At 38.8% G+C, this 14,979-nt stretch overlaps 1 protein-coding gene across 8 annotated transcripts in view; it reads right to left on the reverse strand.

Annotated features, from left to right (window-relative positions):
• Window positions 1-14,188, reverse strand: part of PPA2 (pyrophosphatase (inorganic) 2) — a 35,116-nt gene extending 20,928 nt beyond the window's left edge. For 2 of the 8 annotated variants that reach the window (XR_003255582.1, XM_026078367.1), the window contains exons 1-5: window positions 14,106-14,157; window positions 12,384-12,428; window positions 4,755-4,829; window positions 3,542-3,595; window positions 898-1,017 (exon numbers count right to left, since the gene is read on the reverse strand). Coding sequence is in view for 6 of the 8 variants with exons in the window: in XM_026078367.1 (XP_025934152.1) it covers window positions 898-1,017; window positions 3,542-3,595; window positions 4,755-4,757 (177 nt within the window). In the remaining 2 variants the exon portion in view is untranslated. Of the gene's footprint in view, window positions 1-897; window positions 1,018-3,541; window positions 3,596-4,737; window positions 4,830-12,383; window positions 12,429-14,105 lie in introns of all 8 variants that reach the window. The other 6 variants (XM_026078370.1, XM_026078369.1, XR_003255581.1 and 3 more) reach the window with 5 other exon arrangements.
• Between the last annotated feature and the right edge of the window lie 791 nt (window positions 14,189-14,979).

Below are 14,979 nucleotides of genomic sequence, written 5' to 3' on the forward strand. Positions count from 1 at the left end.
TTGTACTAAAGTACAAACAAATTTCCAAACATTAAATGGAATTGTTGGTTCCCAACTATCTAATTAGAAATTTTGTCTACTGGGATGGCTGACTGCATATGAACTTCATTGCCATACTCCACCACCTACCTGATATCTCCCCTTCAGGGATTAAATACATTAGCAGATTTTCAGGAGTAAGCTTTCATTGCTTATGCAATAATCCATCACTGTACAGACAAGAAATTACCCTTCCTGGCTCCATCAGGTTTTTCAATACTAATTTAACACCAACGTGTTATTCACAGAAATGAAATAACCAAGTTTATAAACTTTCATTATGTTCAAAATTTCTACYGTTAGCTGTTTTTTTTCAGGGCTCAAATGGAAAGTTTTAAATGTGTTATGATCAGAAAAGTCTCATAGTTCACAACAAAGTTAACTGAGGCAGTCAGGGTTTAATCTGAAAAAGAACAGCTCTTGGATTCTTGTTTTTTGATATTAAGAAATCCCAATTAACATTCACACTGCAATAAACGAAGAGCTTAAATGAGTTTTGTTTTGTTTTAAGAATGTCTTGTTTAAACAGGAAAGCACACTTGACAAGGTATTCTTGAATGGCAGACCACGACAATTTAATTCTGTCACTAATGTACAGAGAGGCAGACAGTAAAAGTTCAAAATTCCTTGATTATTTAACTCCTTCCTGAAATAGAGTGCTTATCTACACCCACACCCAAATTCTGATCACAATTTATGGCCACAATAAAGCTCTACATTAAAAAAAATCCTAATTTACAAATCTATCAAACAGAAACATCCTTATTCCAACTGATTTGCATTCAGGCAGTACTCAAGATTTACAAGGCAATTTACTCAGAAGACAGAAAAGTTTCACCATTATAACAAAAATGTTACCTGAGGGAGGGCACCATAATTCCATATATAACCCTTGTGAGGAAAGATATTTGCCACATATCGAAGCTTGCCTTTCTTTATATCTTGTTTAATGGGATTCAACGGCTCCTCAGTGGCAATCTAAGCAGATCGTGAAAGACGGAGAGAGAGAAAAAGAGAGAACTGTAAAATGGAAAGCAATTCATTCTGTACCCAACCAGTTAGAAAGCTCCATCTGGGAGCATGTGTTTGTGGTTTGAGGAGTATTAAAAGTGTGATGGCCTCACTGTAAATCTCAAGGGTCACGTTCAAATAGCAACTTATTAAGGTTTTAAATAATGTTGTGAAGTATGCAAGAAAAGAAAAAAAAAAAGAATCTAGAAAAGGAAGTCATAAATTTATAAGGAGACTGTCATGGTCAAACATAAATACTGAAGGGAACTTAAGTTAGAAGCTCTTGCACTTTATGAGACAAGTTCAACAGAGATATAAATGGTAGCATGACTTCTTCAAACAGGGGCTTTGACAGCAATTGGGGAAGTGTTTCATCTTCTTCTCGCTCCCCATTCATTCCTTTCCCACTGCACACACTCTTTCTCTACATCACCTCTCAGCATACAAATCCTGTTAGTAAGGCCTATTTGTGCATAGTCACCGAACACCAAATTCATGCAAGTTTGGAACAAGTTAAGCTCGCATCAGGAGAAGGCATTTCTACTCCCAAAGGAGCATTCACATAAGGACTAAATCAATTATTGAAGAACAGTTTATCATGGACATCATCCGCCACTAAAACCTTAAATACAAACCCATCATYGTATCGGTTACCTACCACACATTAGCTAACTCACTGTAACTGTTCTTTTGCCACTCCAAGACACAGCACAATTCATGTTAATTAGGCTCTTACTCAGAAACGCTCATTTGAATGACCTCATATTTGTTACAGGCTATGAGCATGCACTGGCTCCGGTGGTTCACAGCTTGTGTGCCTGAGCATACCATCCTTAGCCTACACTTCACAACATCTTTGTAATTTAGCTACAAACACGACCAAAGTTATCCCAAAGGAACTGCACTTTTTTGGACCATACCATACTCAATAGCATGCAAGCAAGCAAACCCTCCCCAAGAGCTGAGGTCACGGTTCACGCATTTCTAGTTTCACACCTGATTCTACCTGCCTCTGGTCATAACTTAACAGTGAAGACCTGGCCTACTTGTTCTGGGATTTTGATGCAAGTGGTGCTCAACAACCTTTCTCCTGATGTAAACTGGGGCAAAGAGTTGTAACTGACAACAGTAGGCAGTAGCCCAATAAAGCCTCATAAAAAGCACTCATAAAAAGGGAGGGAAAAGAGAAAATACTGAKGAGCAGGACATCTTGCACAGGGGATATAACAGCAGGAAACACTCATCCTAAAGCAAGGTTTACTCTCCTACAGTCTCCATTYCAAGTGAGGGAATTCTAGCATGGAGATGCAGTCCAGAGCTGGTACCTACACCTTACCACAGCCTCAACTGAAGGATTCTCAGGGCAGAATGGCAAAGCAAGATAACTGTCTGCCTTAACGATAACGTAAAAATTTTCATATATGTCAGTAGTTATACTACATCTTGTCTTCTGTTGAGTCAGAAAACATTCAAACCCACCGATTTCTGAACCTAACAGGACAGCAAAATTTTTTCCCCTTGATGTAAAGTGCCAAAGGGGGTAGGGGAGAAAAAAGAGAGCACTCTGATCTTTAAGCAAAGACTTCAAATAGCAGGGGTAAAGGTGAACTCTGGAAAAAGGGAACTCAGCTTCCACAATAAGACATCATCTTAAAAATACAAGCTAATTTTCCAAGATAACCCTATTTCTAGAATAACAGCCAAGATGGTAAACACAGTTCAAATGATATTTCCAGCATCACGGAAAGAAGATAAAATTCTGAAATAATGGTTTGGGGAAGTTCTTTGTGGTACTTTTAATAATCAAAAGAGTTAACAGCTCAACCAACTTCCTTAAACACATCTGGGAAACATCCTTAAAATTAATATAAATGTTAAAAAACACAGCAAAAACCCTGGCGAGATCTGTTGTTTTACCAACACTACAGATGAAGCATTACTCAGCTTCTGTATTTTAACAGTAGAGGAACAATCCTGTAAGCTCTACTTATAAAGTATCTCCTGGCAAGAGCAGGTATTTTCAACCAGTGAGGTCCCCAAGTATTTTTTGTCACAAGGAAATAATTTTTCACTTGCCATTCCATTTGCCAGGATTTGGCCTGGCAAGCTATCATTTATACAGCAGAAATGAGAGGAATTAAATCCTCTGAACTGAATGTTATATGAGTGAGCAGGAGTCAGACTAAATGTAGGACAGTATCCTGAACCCAATACTCTAGGACCCTGTCGTAGGTATTCTGCACTCTGCAATCAGAGGGCTGTCAAGAGTCATTGCTCATCTGCAGAAAGGAAACAAAATTAGAATCTTAGCATTTTCTTTAACCACAAGGAAAATCTTTGCATGCACATCTTCAAATAAATATTGTAACAAAGAAAATTTTACATATAAAAGGCATCCCACATTCTGATTAAACTCTGAAATACTGGAATAGATTAAGTTGCCATAACTTTCATAAATACCTATATAATCAAGGTATTTTTTCTTAATTACCTCCATTTTTGCRTTTGTCCAACGAGGCACTTCTACAATCATATTAAACAGTACCTAAAATAAAAACAATGAAAGAATCTGAAATGAAAGCCCACTTGATAATTAGCACTTTGCAATAAGACAAGTTCTCTCCTCTGTATTTAGCAGCAACACATATCAAGCCTCACTATTCCATCTGTTTTTACATTGCTAAGCACAATTGGTTTAGAGTCACCAGTTCCTCACAATGATATTCAATCTCCTGGTTCCTCCTTCCTCTTCTCCCTCCCTCTTTGAGAAGATAAACAACTACAAGACAGGGAAATCCACATGATGCTTTTTATTCCAATCTCAATACTATTTTTCACACAATGTTTAATAAGCCTGTGGAATGATTTACCACAAGACAGTGTTGAGTCTACCAGTCAAAGAGGATTGGATGTTCTTATAAGAAAGTTGAGTTTCACTCAAACACTGGAGAGTGCTTTTTTCCCCATGGATTTATTTCTTCAGGATTTCCTCTTTGGCCTCATACATTTTTGAAAAAAACATACAAATATAACAACCACTGAGATACCTGATCCTCAGTCAAATCTAGCTGAAGGGAGACAAAATGAATTCAAAAGTGATAGGGGAGGAAGGACCTAGACACAGACACCTAGTGTTTCCATCAGCCTTCTTCCCACCAGAAACTAACTGAAAATAGTTTTAAGGGAATAAATAAATAAAGCATGTAAGCTTTCAGGCTTTTAGGAGAAGAAGAAAGAAAAAAAAAAAGTCTAAACCATTCTTACTGGAGAGGTTAAAGTGACATTTTCCAAAGAGAAAAACTATGTGTGCAGCTATGTGTTGTAAGGTTTCTTCTTCCTAAGCAGAGCTAAGCACTACAAGGGAGGATAGAGTATTAATCAAAATGGGTCACTAGTCCAATCCATCCAGCAAAGCCTACAACCTATTTTCTCCAAAATTACTAAAATAACCCCAAAATATCACATTGCCTAGGGTACTGTGACATCTCAGCCAAGGAAGTACTGGTATTAAAAAAGTGTTATTAAAAATGCACCAGCCAAGGAAGGACAGACTATATTTTTAAATAAATTTTTTGAGAAATATAAGGCCAAACCAAATGAAAAGTTGCACTGACTCTTTAGCTCCATTGCAATTAAGGTATTAGCAGACACTTAAATTTCTGTATTTTTGCTCTTTGTAACCTGCACCTGCAGCAAACCAATACCATTGCCAGGGCCAATGTCACAGTCTGATTAAAGTCGTTCCAGTGGTTCTATGAACCATGCTCCTCTCCCCAAACCTGCAAAGACAGAAGCAACAAAGCAAAGGAAAATACCAGCTGTCACTCACTGTTTTTCCTGTAAGATCACAAGCTATGCACAATCCTGACAAATAGCAAATTCCCAGAACATTTAAAAAAAGTTTGCCACCTGTAAGTATTGTGTCCATACTGTAATCAGTGTTATCAAATACATTAAACAAGAAAAAAAAGGGGGGGGAGAAAGGTGCTTCAGATCAGTTTCATAAGGCACCCCTTACACATAAGAATAGCTGAAATAGAGCAGTAACCAGAAAGAGAGCTCAAAGATGTCAACACTAAGGAAGCAGACACAGAAAGGGGTGACACACAGACAGCAGCAGGTAAGGAAGCCAAATAAAGTTTGCACATCTGAGAAACACCTGGAAAAAGACATACACAGCATGAAAGCCAGTGTTGACAAGAAGCTTTCAGGGAACCGCCAGCAAGTGTTCTGACTGGTAGCTACAGGCAAAAAACTCACAAACTACTCCTGGAATGACGCACAGTGTCTTCCCCTCCACCATATTCCTATGTTTTTGCTGCAAGAGATGCCACTAAGTATTTTCCTGACTGTATCTAGTGCAATGGCCTCAAGAGCTTGCAAATGTTGTTTTTGAACTTTAATTGGTCAAAAGTTACTCAGGGTCTTCACAAGAAGAGCTCTCATGGCTGGACCACAGCTGGAGTGAAGTGCATATAATGCTTTTCTCCCATAGAATCACTTGCATTTAACCTAGCTTTAAGACCAGGGCTTTATAATTTGTGGTATCAGTCAAAAGTGATTTGCCAAGAGTCTTAAATGTGACAGCCTGACAGATTAATTCATATGCAAAAAAACCCCGAAAGTACTCTCTCTAATGCTAAGCTGCCACAAGCGTTTACAAGAGATTAATAACTTCATGCAGTGTTTACATTTAAAAATAAAAAGTTTATTTATAGGACAATCAGATTTTCACAGTGATGAGGCAGGATTCACTGGAGTGGAAAGGAGAGCACACATTAGATAGAAATATACTTCTGTTTCCAGCTGTCAGACTATCTCTGTTTTCCCCCTTTCTCTTTTCCATCTTGTTTCCCTTCCTTGTTCCTTGCCTAAGTAACACCCAAAGATTTTTCCACCACTCTTATTTCCTCATACCAAGCACTTATTCCTTCTGTCCGCTTCAACATTCTCTCCCAAGATCCTTGCTGCAAAATAGTCCTCGCCTCAGCTGCAAACAAATGCAAATGTCAGACACCATGCGTCTCCCTAGATTACCACCTGCATAGGCCATTGAGTGATTAGTTTTGCCCAGTCAATGAACCTGATATTTTTAATCATTAAAATGAAAATATGCCATCTCACTGAAAACCCAAGTGGCTACTTCTACCCCCTCAAGCAATGGTGAGACTGCTCCAATAGACCATTTGACACACCTTCTGGAGGAAGAAAAAGGAAAACCCAAAAGCTGATCTCTCATGAAAGGAAAACTACCTGCTTTAGGAAACTCCCAGCCCTTTCTTACTGCCCCCTCTTTAAAGTTTCTTCCCCTAGCAGTGCTGTAAGGCAGTGAATCCACTGTTTGTGTATGTGCTCTTTCCAGAGTCATAAACCTCTGGCAGAAATAAGAACTGCCTTTAAATGACGACAAAAAGATAGCCTTCCAAACAATTATCAACTATCTAGTGAATTAGTTTAACATTTAACAGCCTTAGCATGATGGCAGTCAATAGGCCTGCCTATGAGATCACTGCTTCCAAAAGTCCAGACTAAATCCAATTCTGCAAGTGCCTAATGCAGAAGGGATTTCACTTCCTGAAGGCAGACTGCACAACAGGCCAGACAAAGTAGTTCCTGCAGGCTACTGTCACGTTAACCCTGCTGGCTGATGGTTTCTTCAGAGAGACAGTCTCCTGGAGCATGAAAGAAAAGATGAAACAGTTTCCTAGATTCAGAAAAAGGGACAGACCCTAACAGCTAGGGGAAGAGACCTAGCAGAGCCCAGAAGGACTTTCAACTCAAGATATTATGTAGCTTGATTGACTTAGGGTTAATGTGAACAGAAGGTGGACACTTACGCTCTATCAAACATACTGAGGAGGTAAGGAAAAAAAAAAATCTATTTGCTGAACATAGAGAAGTCAAAAGTGTATTTCCTAATTCCTAAAACTGAGTATGAAAGCAGGCAGAATATTACATTAGAAGGAACAAACAGTACCTTTAAATGATAAGAACTTCCAAAGAACTACAGTCTAACTTCACCATACAGGAACACACATAGGAGGTGTGTGTTTGCTTTACCAGCGTGTTTTCTGCAGCAAGGCTTGGCAATTTATTGCATTCCACTTTAACTGAACATCATTTTTAATTTATCCTAATATCGCTTTTGCTGATGTCATTTCACATGGACAACAAGAGCAGCTTTTGATTTTTTAAAACCACAAAGAGATAGAAAGGTATAGGAATATACTTCAAGATGCTCATACAGCAAGTATTCAGAAAAGCAAGGAAAATACAGATTGTCGAACCTAGATAAGCCATGAGTCAGCGTTCTCTCCACTAAGACCAATGGCCAAAGATAACTGCTGGCTCTGGCTATACAGATTCTCATTCAGATCAGGATTTGTTATCACAAACCTGAGTATCACAGGTCAGTAGAACTCAGCGAAGCATATTTCTCACACCTTTCCATTTTTGCAACCTTTCTGGATTCCCATACACCCTTCCCACAAACAATTCTTTCCTTCCTGCCTAACTTTCCCTTTTCTCATTCAACTACTTCCCTTCTCAGTCTTCCCAAGTTCCTGAGCTGGTGCATTTGAGGGGAGGGTTTTGAACAGGCATGATTTTGCCCAAAGGCTGCAACAGGTACCGCTCAACTCTAAAGGTTCAGCTAATTTGAAGCAAAACAGGAGCAACCCGCATAGAGCAAGGGAAGTGACAAAACGAGAGGTAGAAAAAGATATAAAATGAGGAACAGAAAGTCAGTAAGATTTCATAAAAAGACAAACATCGCCACTTTTTAAGTCCTGATTACCACTCACCATCACCCTTGCGTGAGGGGGAGAGGAGATATGCTGAAGCTTACAATTACTTTAGTCATTTTTACAGTAGAGTGCTTTCCAAAAAAAAAAAAAAAAAACCTGAAAGTATTAGAGACAGCATTTGGGAGCTGCTGACCCTCCTCGCTGAGAAGCTCTGAACTCACAAGAGACAAAGAAGAAAAAAGCAGCTACCATTTCCATTTCTATTCTGTCTGCTCATTTGCAATCTTACAGGGATTCTCACCAGCCATGGACTGAATACAGCAGCATGCACTTGAGAACTAATGAGAACGAAAAGGATGAGCTGCAGTCCAGCAGCAGTCTGAACAAAGAATGATGCCTTCAATAATAGAAGTTTAAAAGAAGGAGGAAAAAAAAAGAAGGGGAGGATGAAAAGAAGGACTGTCATGAAATACAACCAGAAATAAATGGAGAGGGGTTTGCTTATAACATGAGTCCCATTCCCAACCTAACACTTGCTACAAGGTATTTGCCAAAGAAAACATCAGAACAGATGCCAGCAACATCTGGAGACCAAATATTCTCTGCCTAAAAGAGAAGTCAATGGAACTTTTCCAATACAAATTAACAGGCCACATGGGTGGGGGGGGCAGTGCCCAGCATAAATGCAAAATTTCTGCAGCCTTTTCCTACTGTACTTCCCTCATATTGCAGTGAAAAGGAAATCAAGAACACTGTGGAAGAGTTTTTACCCACAGGTGTCCTAGAAATGGTGTCAGGCACATCCACTTATAAGATAAACTAGTTACTGGACATACTAACTCGTGAAACTACTCAGAAAAGCATTGAAACGGATGAAAATGAAACACTGACTTTCTTAAGTTTTAAGAAATTGTTTCTTTGAAGTTAAGCTTGATCAATTCACTGATGCAGCTTTGTCAGCAAACCATCTCTACCCCAGTAGATACTAACCTGATTGCTGAGTGAAGATTACTTCTGTCCTTCTCTGCATTTGCTAATCTACATAAGCGCAAAGCAAGATTTATGACAGATCCACAGAAAAAGATTCAAGTTCATATCAGGATGAAACCTCCACTGATGAGCAAAAATTTGGAATGTACAACAGCACATGTTATGGACTCGTTACTGTCTGGGTGACATATTCCAAAAAGGGGTCCAGCATGACTGAAGAAGGTTACAGAGGCTGTAGTTAGCACAGAATACAAAATTTGCACCTGTAGAGTATGGGAAGCATTGCCAGCTTTTCCCCCTCATGAAACGTACTGACTTAATCATAAGACAACTCTGACACCACAGTTTTGAACTCTGTTCCAAGCATGAGGCCCTCTATCAGATCACCTATTCAGACTGCTTGCCCACTCTGATGACCCCTTATATCTCATGTGACTGGCTTATTTATCAAAAGTTTTCGCCTGACAGAGGGAATTCAACTCAAGTCCACAAGGGCACTGCAGTACTGTGCAATCCACAGGACACAACAAAACAAAAGCTGTCCTGTTTCTTTCTTCCTCCCCCCGCCTTTTTTTTTTTTAACTGCTCTTGTGGGTCTCTGCAAGTTAAAGGAAGATAATCTTGACATGCATGGACAGATTCCTTACTAAGGCCAATGTTTTAAATAAAACCTTGTATTCAAGAACACCTGAGTCCTCTGAATGAGCTGATACGTGAACACTTCACCAAAGACACATATAATGACAAGGGGATTAGAAACCCTTTCAGTACAGCAGGGAGGGAAGCAACATGTCTTGAAAAGACAGCAATGACCTCTTGGAACCTTCTTCCTGCCACCTGGCTCTGAAGACCATATTCAACAGTCAGTCTCCAACAGAGTTTTCACTGTAACCATGGGGAGAACATCCACCCTCCCAGACAGAGATGTGAAACTTTTGATGCCTTTCATAGAGATTTATCTGGGCAAGAGTGGATTTTGAGTGCTTTCAATGCTTAAGACAAAGCTGAGGTTCAGATTGCAAGCTGGCAATAATTTGAGACTAAGGCTAAACATGATTTCTTCCAACACAGATCCTCCTTGAACATATCTTCTCTCAAGTCTTCACATAGTTGAAAAACATTCATGAAAGCCAAAAGATTAGTTGTCAACAGCAGCTGCAAAGCCAAATTTAACTGAGAGTTTGGGGAGGTCTACGATGTTGCAAAAAATGGCTGCACTACTGAGAACAGTAATGCCACAACTTTTCCCTTAGAACTAAGGCAAGCTGAAATTGCAAACCAGCCAACATACAGACTTCTAAGATGTGTGCTCCCCTATCCCATGAATGTTGAAAGCTGAAACTCCTGTTTTTGAAACCTTCTTTTCTTATCATAAATGCCAAGAACAATTTGAAGTAGATTAGACAGACTGAAGAGACTCATGCAAAATTATCTTCATTTTCCACAGCTAAACTGCCATCTTATAAAAAAGATTTTGGTGCAATTTAACGCATACTTTTAAGGGGCCATTCACTTGTGGAGACCAACGAATAATCACCATCCTAAAAGCACAAGTTTTAAAGATGCGGCTGTGTTTGTAGGGCAAGAGGAACTATCACCTTTGAATCCTGGCCAAATTCAGTGCAAGGATCTACTAAACACAAGATATCAATAGTAACTTTCACATGTCTAGAAGACAGTAAGGAGTACAGTGCTTCAAAGATCTTTAGAAATCAATAAATAGCATTAAATTCCCCATTTCTCCCTTCTCCCCTGATTACACTTTTTTCCCTTAAATGCAGGGATGCATTTCCCACCAGGCCAAGATGAGGAGAGCTGCTGAAGAACCCAGTGTAAAAAGAAGGAACACTACTTTCCTGAACACAAAGACCCCTCTATTTTCTCTCTTCTCCCCAGCTCTGAAAGAAGAAAAATGTGTTTTCTAAATTATCTGCCTTCTCACATTTCACCATCTAAGTAAAGACCAAGCATGGCTGGAAGCCTATAGTCTACACATTTGCTTGCTTGCTCACATCAGGAGCCCACAAAGACCAAAAGGTACAGTTGCCTTTGCTCCTTTTCTGTGGTTCTATTAAATCTGTCTAGAGCACGCTCACAGCAGGAGTTATGTGAAGCAGCTCGGGGTCTACACTGGCCCTGGGGGCAATAGCTGCTCAGCCTCGCTGGATTTTTCTTTTTTTTTCCTCCATAGACTGATCCAGAGATCAGAAAAGGGAACTAGAAACATGGTTTTAAACAAGTTATCGTGCTTCCCACTACACAGACAAAAGCAGTTTTGAACAGTTTTAGACACTGCATAGAACAGGTTTTGCATCTTCAAAGCTTGCAGATATCGTCACAGTATTTATAAGCAGATATAAAACAGAATACTTGATTTCCAGCAAGACCAGTAATTAAGAATTCATGTTGCAAGACAATGTCCCAACAGCCTTTCTCAACAGCCATACTCTCTTTCCTCTACAATTCACCTTTTAGGCATAACTCTTCATCTGCCAAATAATGAGAAAATCTATACAGCGTTACCTAGGCATTGTAGCCTAAATGAATCACAGGGCAAAGGAAGAAGAAACACATTTAATGCCTTAGTGCAGGATTGCATGGGGACAGGTGCGCAGTAGAAGAACCAGTGTACTACACACTAATTGCAAATCTGAAACCAGATAGTTAGGATAGTTTTGTCACAGGACATGGGTAGTTACAGTTTTGCGATACGACTGGTCAAATATTTATACTGAGAAGACAAAACATTCTGGGGAGTCCAACGGACATTTAGATGTCTGTATAGATGGAATGAAACCTTGCCTCTAACGGTTGAGTTCTGAGGGGTGAAAAAAATGTCATGGTCTTAAGACAGTTTTATTTCATTTTTTTCTTTCACTTTCTTCTACTCAATTTCTGATGTATGCCTGTGCCAAGGAAAGCATTGCAAAAAATGCTACGCTTTGGAAAAGAAACACTTGCATAAACAAATCTTGTTTCACAGAAAAAGCCAGAGCAGATCTTCCATGTTTTTTTGGGCTTCTGTTAGGTTTAGCTTTGGTATCGGTTAATTCCAAAGCATTAGCACATGTGATCTTCTCTCCTTTGGATTTCCCAGATGAGAAAAGAAAAGGACATACCCTCAGGTCTAAAAAACAGATAGTAAGTCTAATTTCTGTCCCAGCTAGATCTCCAAAGTTTTGTATTCACCAAATATTACCCCACAGTCAAAGCATAACGAATATTTCATTATGGAAGCTTTCTTTGCAAATGTTTCTGAATACAATAGGAAAAAATAAAATGTACGAACTTTGCACTAGCCATAATGAACCTTTCAGAGAGTGGTAAAAGAGTATTTGTCTTAGAGAATGTCTTGATGAATAAAAACAATATACTGACATTTCTGGCCCATTCAAAGAGGAAAATATTAAATCCCTTTAAGCCTTCTCCTCCTAAAACACTTGCATTTGAAGATATGTTAACCATATTCAGTGAAAGACACACGATGCTGAACATCTCTCACTTTATCCACCATGACCRGAAGTGCTGTTAGAGCTTGTCCGTTACAATCACAGAACAACAAAGTAACGTTTAATAAAAAATAAATCCTAGCAATACCTCACTTCCAGTAGTCTTTGATCTCTTTGCTGGAATCTCTTTATCCTATAAGAGTGAAGAAAAGAAGCATATGAAGAACATTAGAGAAGAATAACTTATTCACATAAATATGGATAGTACTAGTTCTAAATGCAACTGAAACATCCTTCTGTGAGTATAACAGCCTAAACTATTATTTTTAAAAATATGTGTTCAGTCTCTTTTGATTGTGAAATTATAACCTTCCAGATGTTACCAGAGGAAAATAAAAATGGACAGGGACACATCCATTTTCTCCCAGTTGCACAAAATTTTTAAGCAGCGGTTTAGGCCTGTCCTCAACTGGTTAAAAAAAAAACACATCAGAATCATCTTCCTGTTCACTTGAAAAAGATAAAAAGCAAAATTAAAAAGCAAAATTAAAAAGCAAAATTAAAAAGCAAAATTAAAAAGCAAAATTAAAAAGCAAAATTAAAAAGCAGTATAGAAAATAGGTCTAGAGTTGTCCATCATTAAAAAAAAGCCCACAAAGCTCAGATCAGAGAAGGAAAAGAACACAACATACAACTCCTTACCTTCTCCTCTTGCAAAGAAAATAAAATTAATATAGACCTTCCTAATGATCCCTTTCCTTTCCCCTCCCACTAGGCCCTATATTTTGCAGAAAGCTCTTCCCATGTTGAAGTAGTCAAAGTGAAAGGCTCTCCATATTATATCATAGAACAGTGATGTCTGATCAATCTATAAAATTTCCATAATCCATCCCTCCAAACCTTAAACTCTGGATCCAGGGACAACAAAGCCCCCATGGAATGTGTGGGTGAAAATGCCTTTTGGTTTTCCAGCAGTAGTACCAACTGCACCAGGCATCTTATCAATGAGAGTCTGAATAAAGCATACCTCTTCCCTTGACTAGCATGCTTACATCTGCTGCTCAAAACAGTTTCAAGTACATTTTTAAGCTCTCACTTTAAATAATTCAAGAGATTGATTCATTAGTTCAAAAGTCTCAATCTGAACATACATTAGAGCTGTTGACTTTTCTCACCATTCATATCATCCAAAGGATCCCAGCAACAAATCAAGAAAACAGCTGAAATCTTCCCAGTCTGTTTGTGCAACAAGTATACCATAACAAGCAAACCTAAGCCTAAACCAAAGACTGGCAGTTCCCACTGGTGACACATAAAACAGGCGTTTCATTATTGCTATAATGAAACTCCAGGGAGTATGGCTAACAAGACGTGAAAGTGCTCAGCTGCACCTCACGCCTTGTAATTCTCCAAAGGTGTGATTACCACTTTTCTCTTGGGCATTATTGTTGGCTTCCAATTACAATGCTCCTTTGGGGAATTAAAGAAATACACCATAAGTCACATAAGTACATGCTGTACATCTCCCACAGCAAGGAAATGTACACATTTAATTGCAGATGCAGAAAAATGTCATTTTAAAGGAGTAACAGTAGAAAAATGAATTTTAGAGCACATAAACAAACTTTAAACAAAGAGAATTACCACAAGATACCGGGAGAGGTTGTTGCTTTTTTTTCTCTCCCATCACTTGGAGTCTTAAGAAACCTAGGCTTGCTTAAATAGTTATCATTATGTTTCACTACATGTTACTGAACCCAGAGAATACTGGCTGGAGAAAAAGAAACAAAAGCACACTTTTACCTAAACAGTATCAACACAACCACTATCATTTTGGAAATAAATTGTATTTCAAGGCATAAATACATACTTCTTTAGATCCAGCAAACAGCGGAATGTCATGAAATGGAGAAATATATTTACCCTCTGGATTCTCTGAAAAAAAAACAAACAAAAAAGTAGCATTACAAATCTAAACATATGCCATAAAACGTCTGCATTCCCAACACTTATGCATTATAGAAATACACGCTGTGCAACAATTATGTATCAATGCAACTTTTTCTGAAGTTTAATTCTAAAGACTAAAAATAAGCTATATTCAGGACAAGAAATTTGATTGTTTGACAAGAACTCATTAGAATCAGAATTATTGCTTTGGTAGTCAACAGCAGCACACTTCTCTCTTCTCACGACCTGGCAATGCAAGCTATGTAAAGATGAGAAGATCCTTTTATTGCCTCCTCTTCTCTTCCCTGGCAATACCCAGTCATTGGGGGGGGGGGGGGGGAGAATGATGTGAAATTCTCAGAGAACCTCAGCTCCATGAGTGATCAACGAATTTGTCTGGGTTTCTAGCAACGCTGCCCATATGGCTTCACTGTATTTCTCATAAACTGAATTTCACAACCAGAAAGAGAAAAATCCACCAGCGTATCATGACTGACCAACAGAATATGTAAGGGAAGAGATAACTGCTCAGGCCCTAGAATTGAAACCCCGAGCCTCCAAAACCAGCAGAAATCTGACATTAACTTCACTTCAATGCCTTGCTCCCACTGCAGAGAAGAACAGAATTCACTGGAGTGGACACCAAAGCTTTTCAAAATACAGGGAAACCTTTAAAATGCCAAAAGCCCAAGGTACTGCATCAGATCTGCATGTAGACAGAAGCATCATCAGTAATGTAAGGCGCTAACACAAATCTCAAGTACCTCCTCCCCTACCTGGGTCCCTCTTAAGAG

This window comes from Apteryx rowi, unplaced genomic scaffold (genome assembly GCF_003343035.1).
Source record: "Apteryx rowi isolate R43461 unplaced genomic scaffold, aptRow1 scaffold_48, whole genome shotgun sequence".
Taxonomy (NCBI): Eukaryota; Metazoa; Chordata; class Aves; order Apterygiformes; family Apterygidae; genus Apteryx; species Apteryx rowi.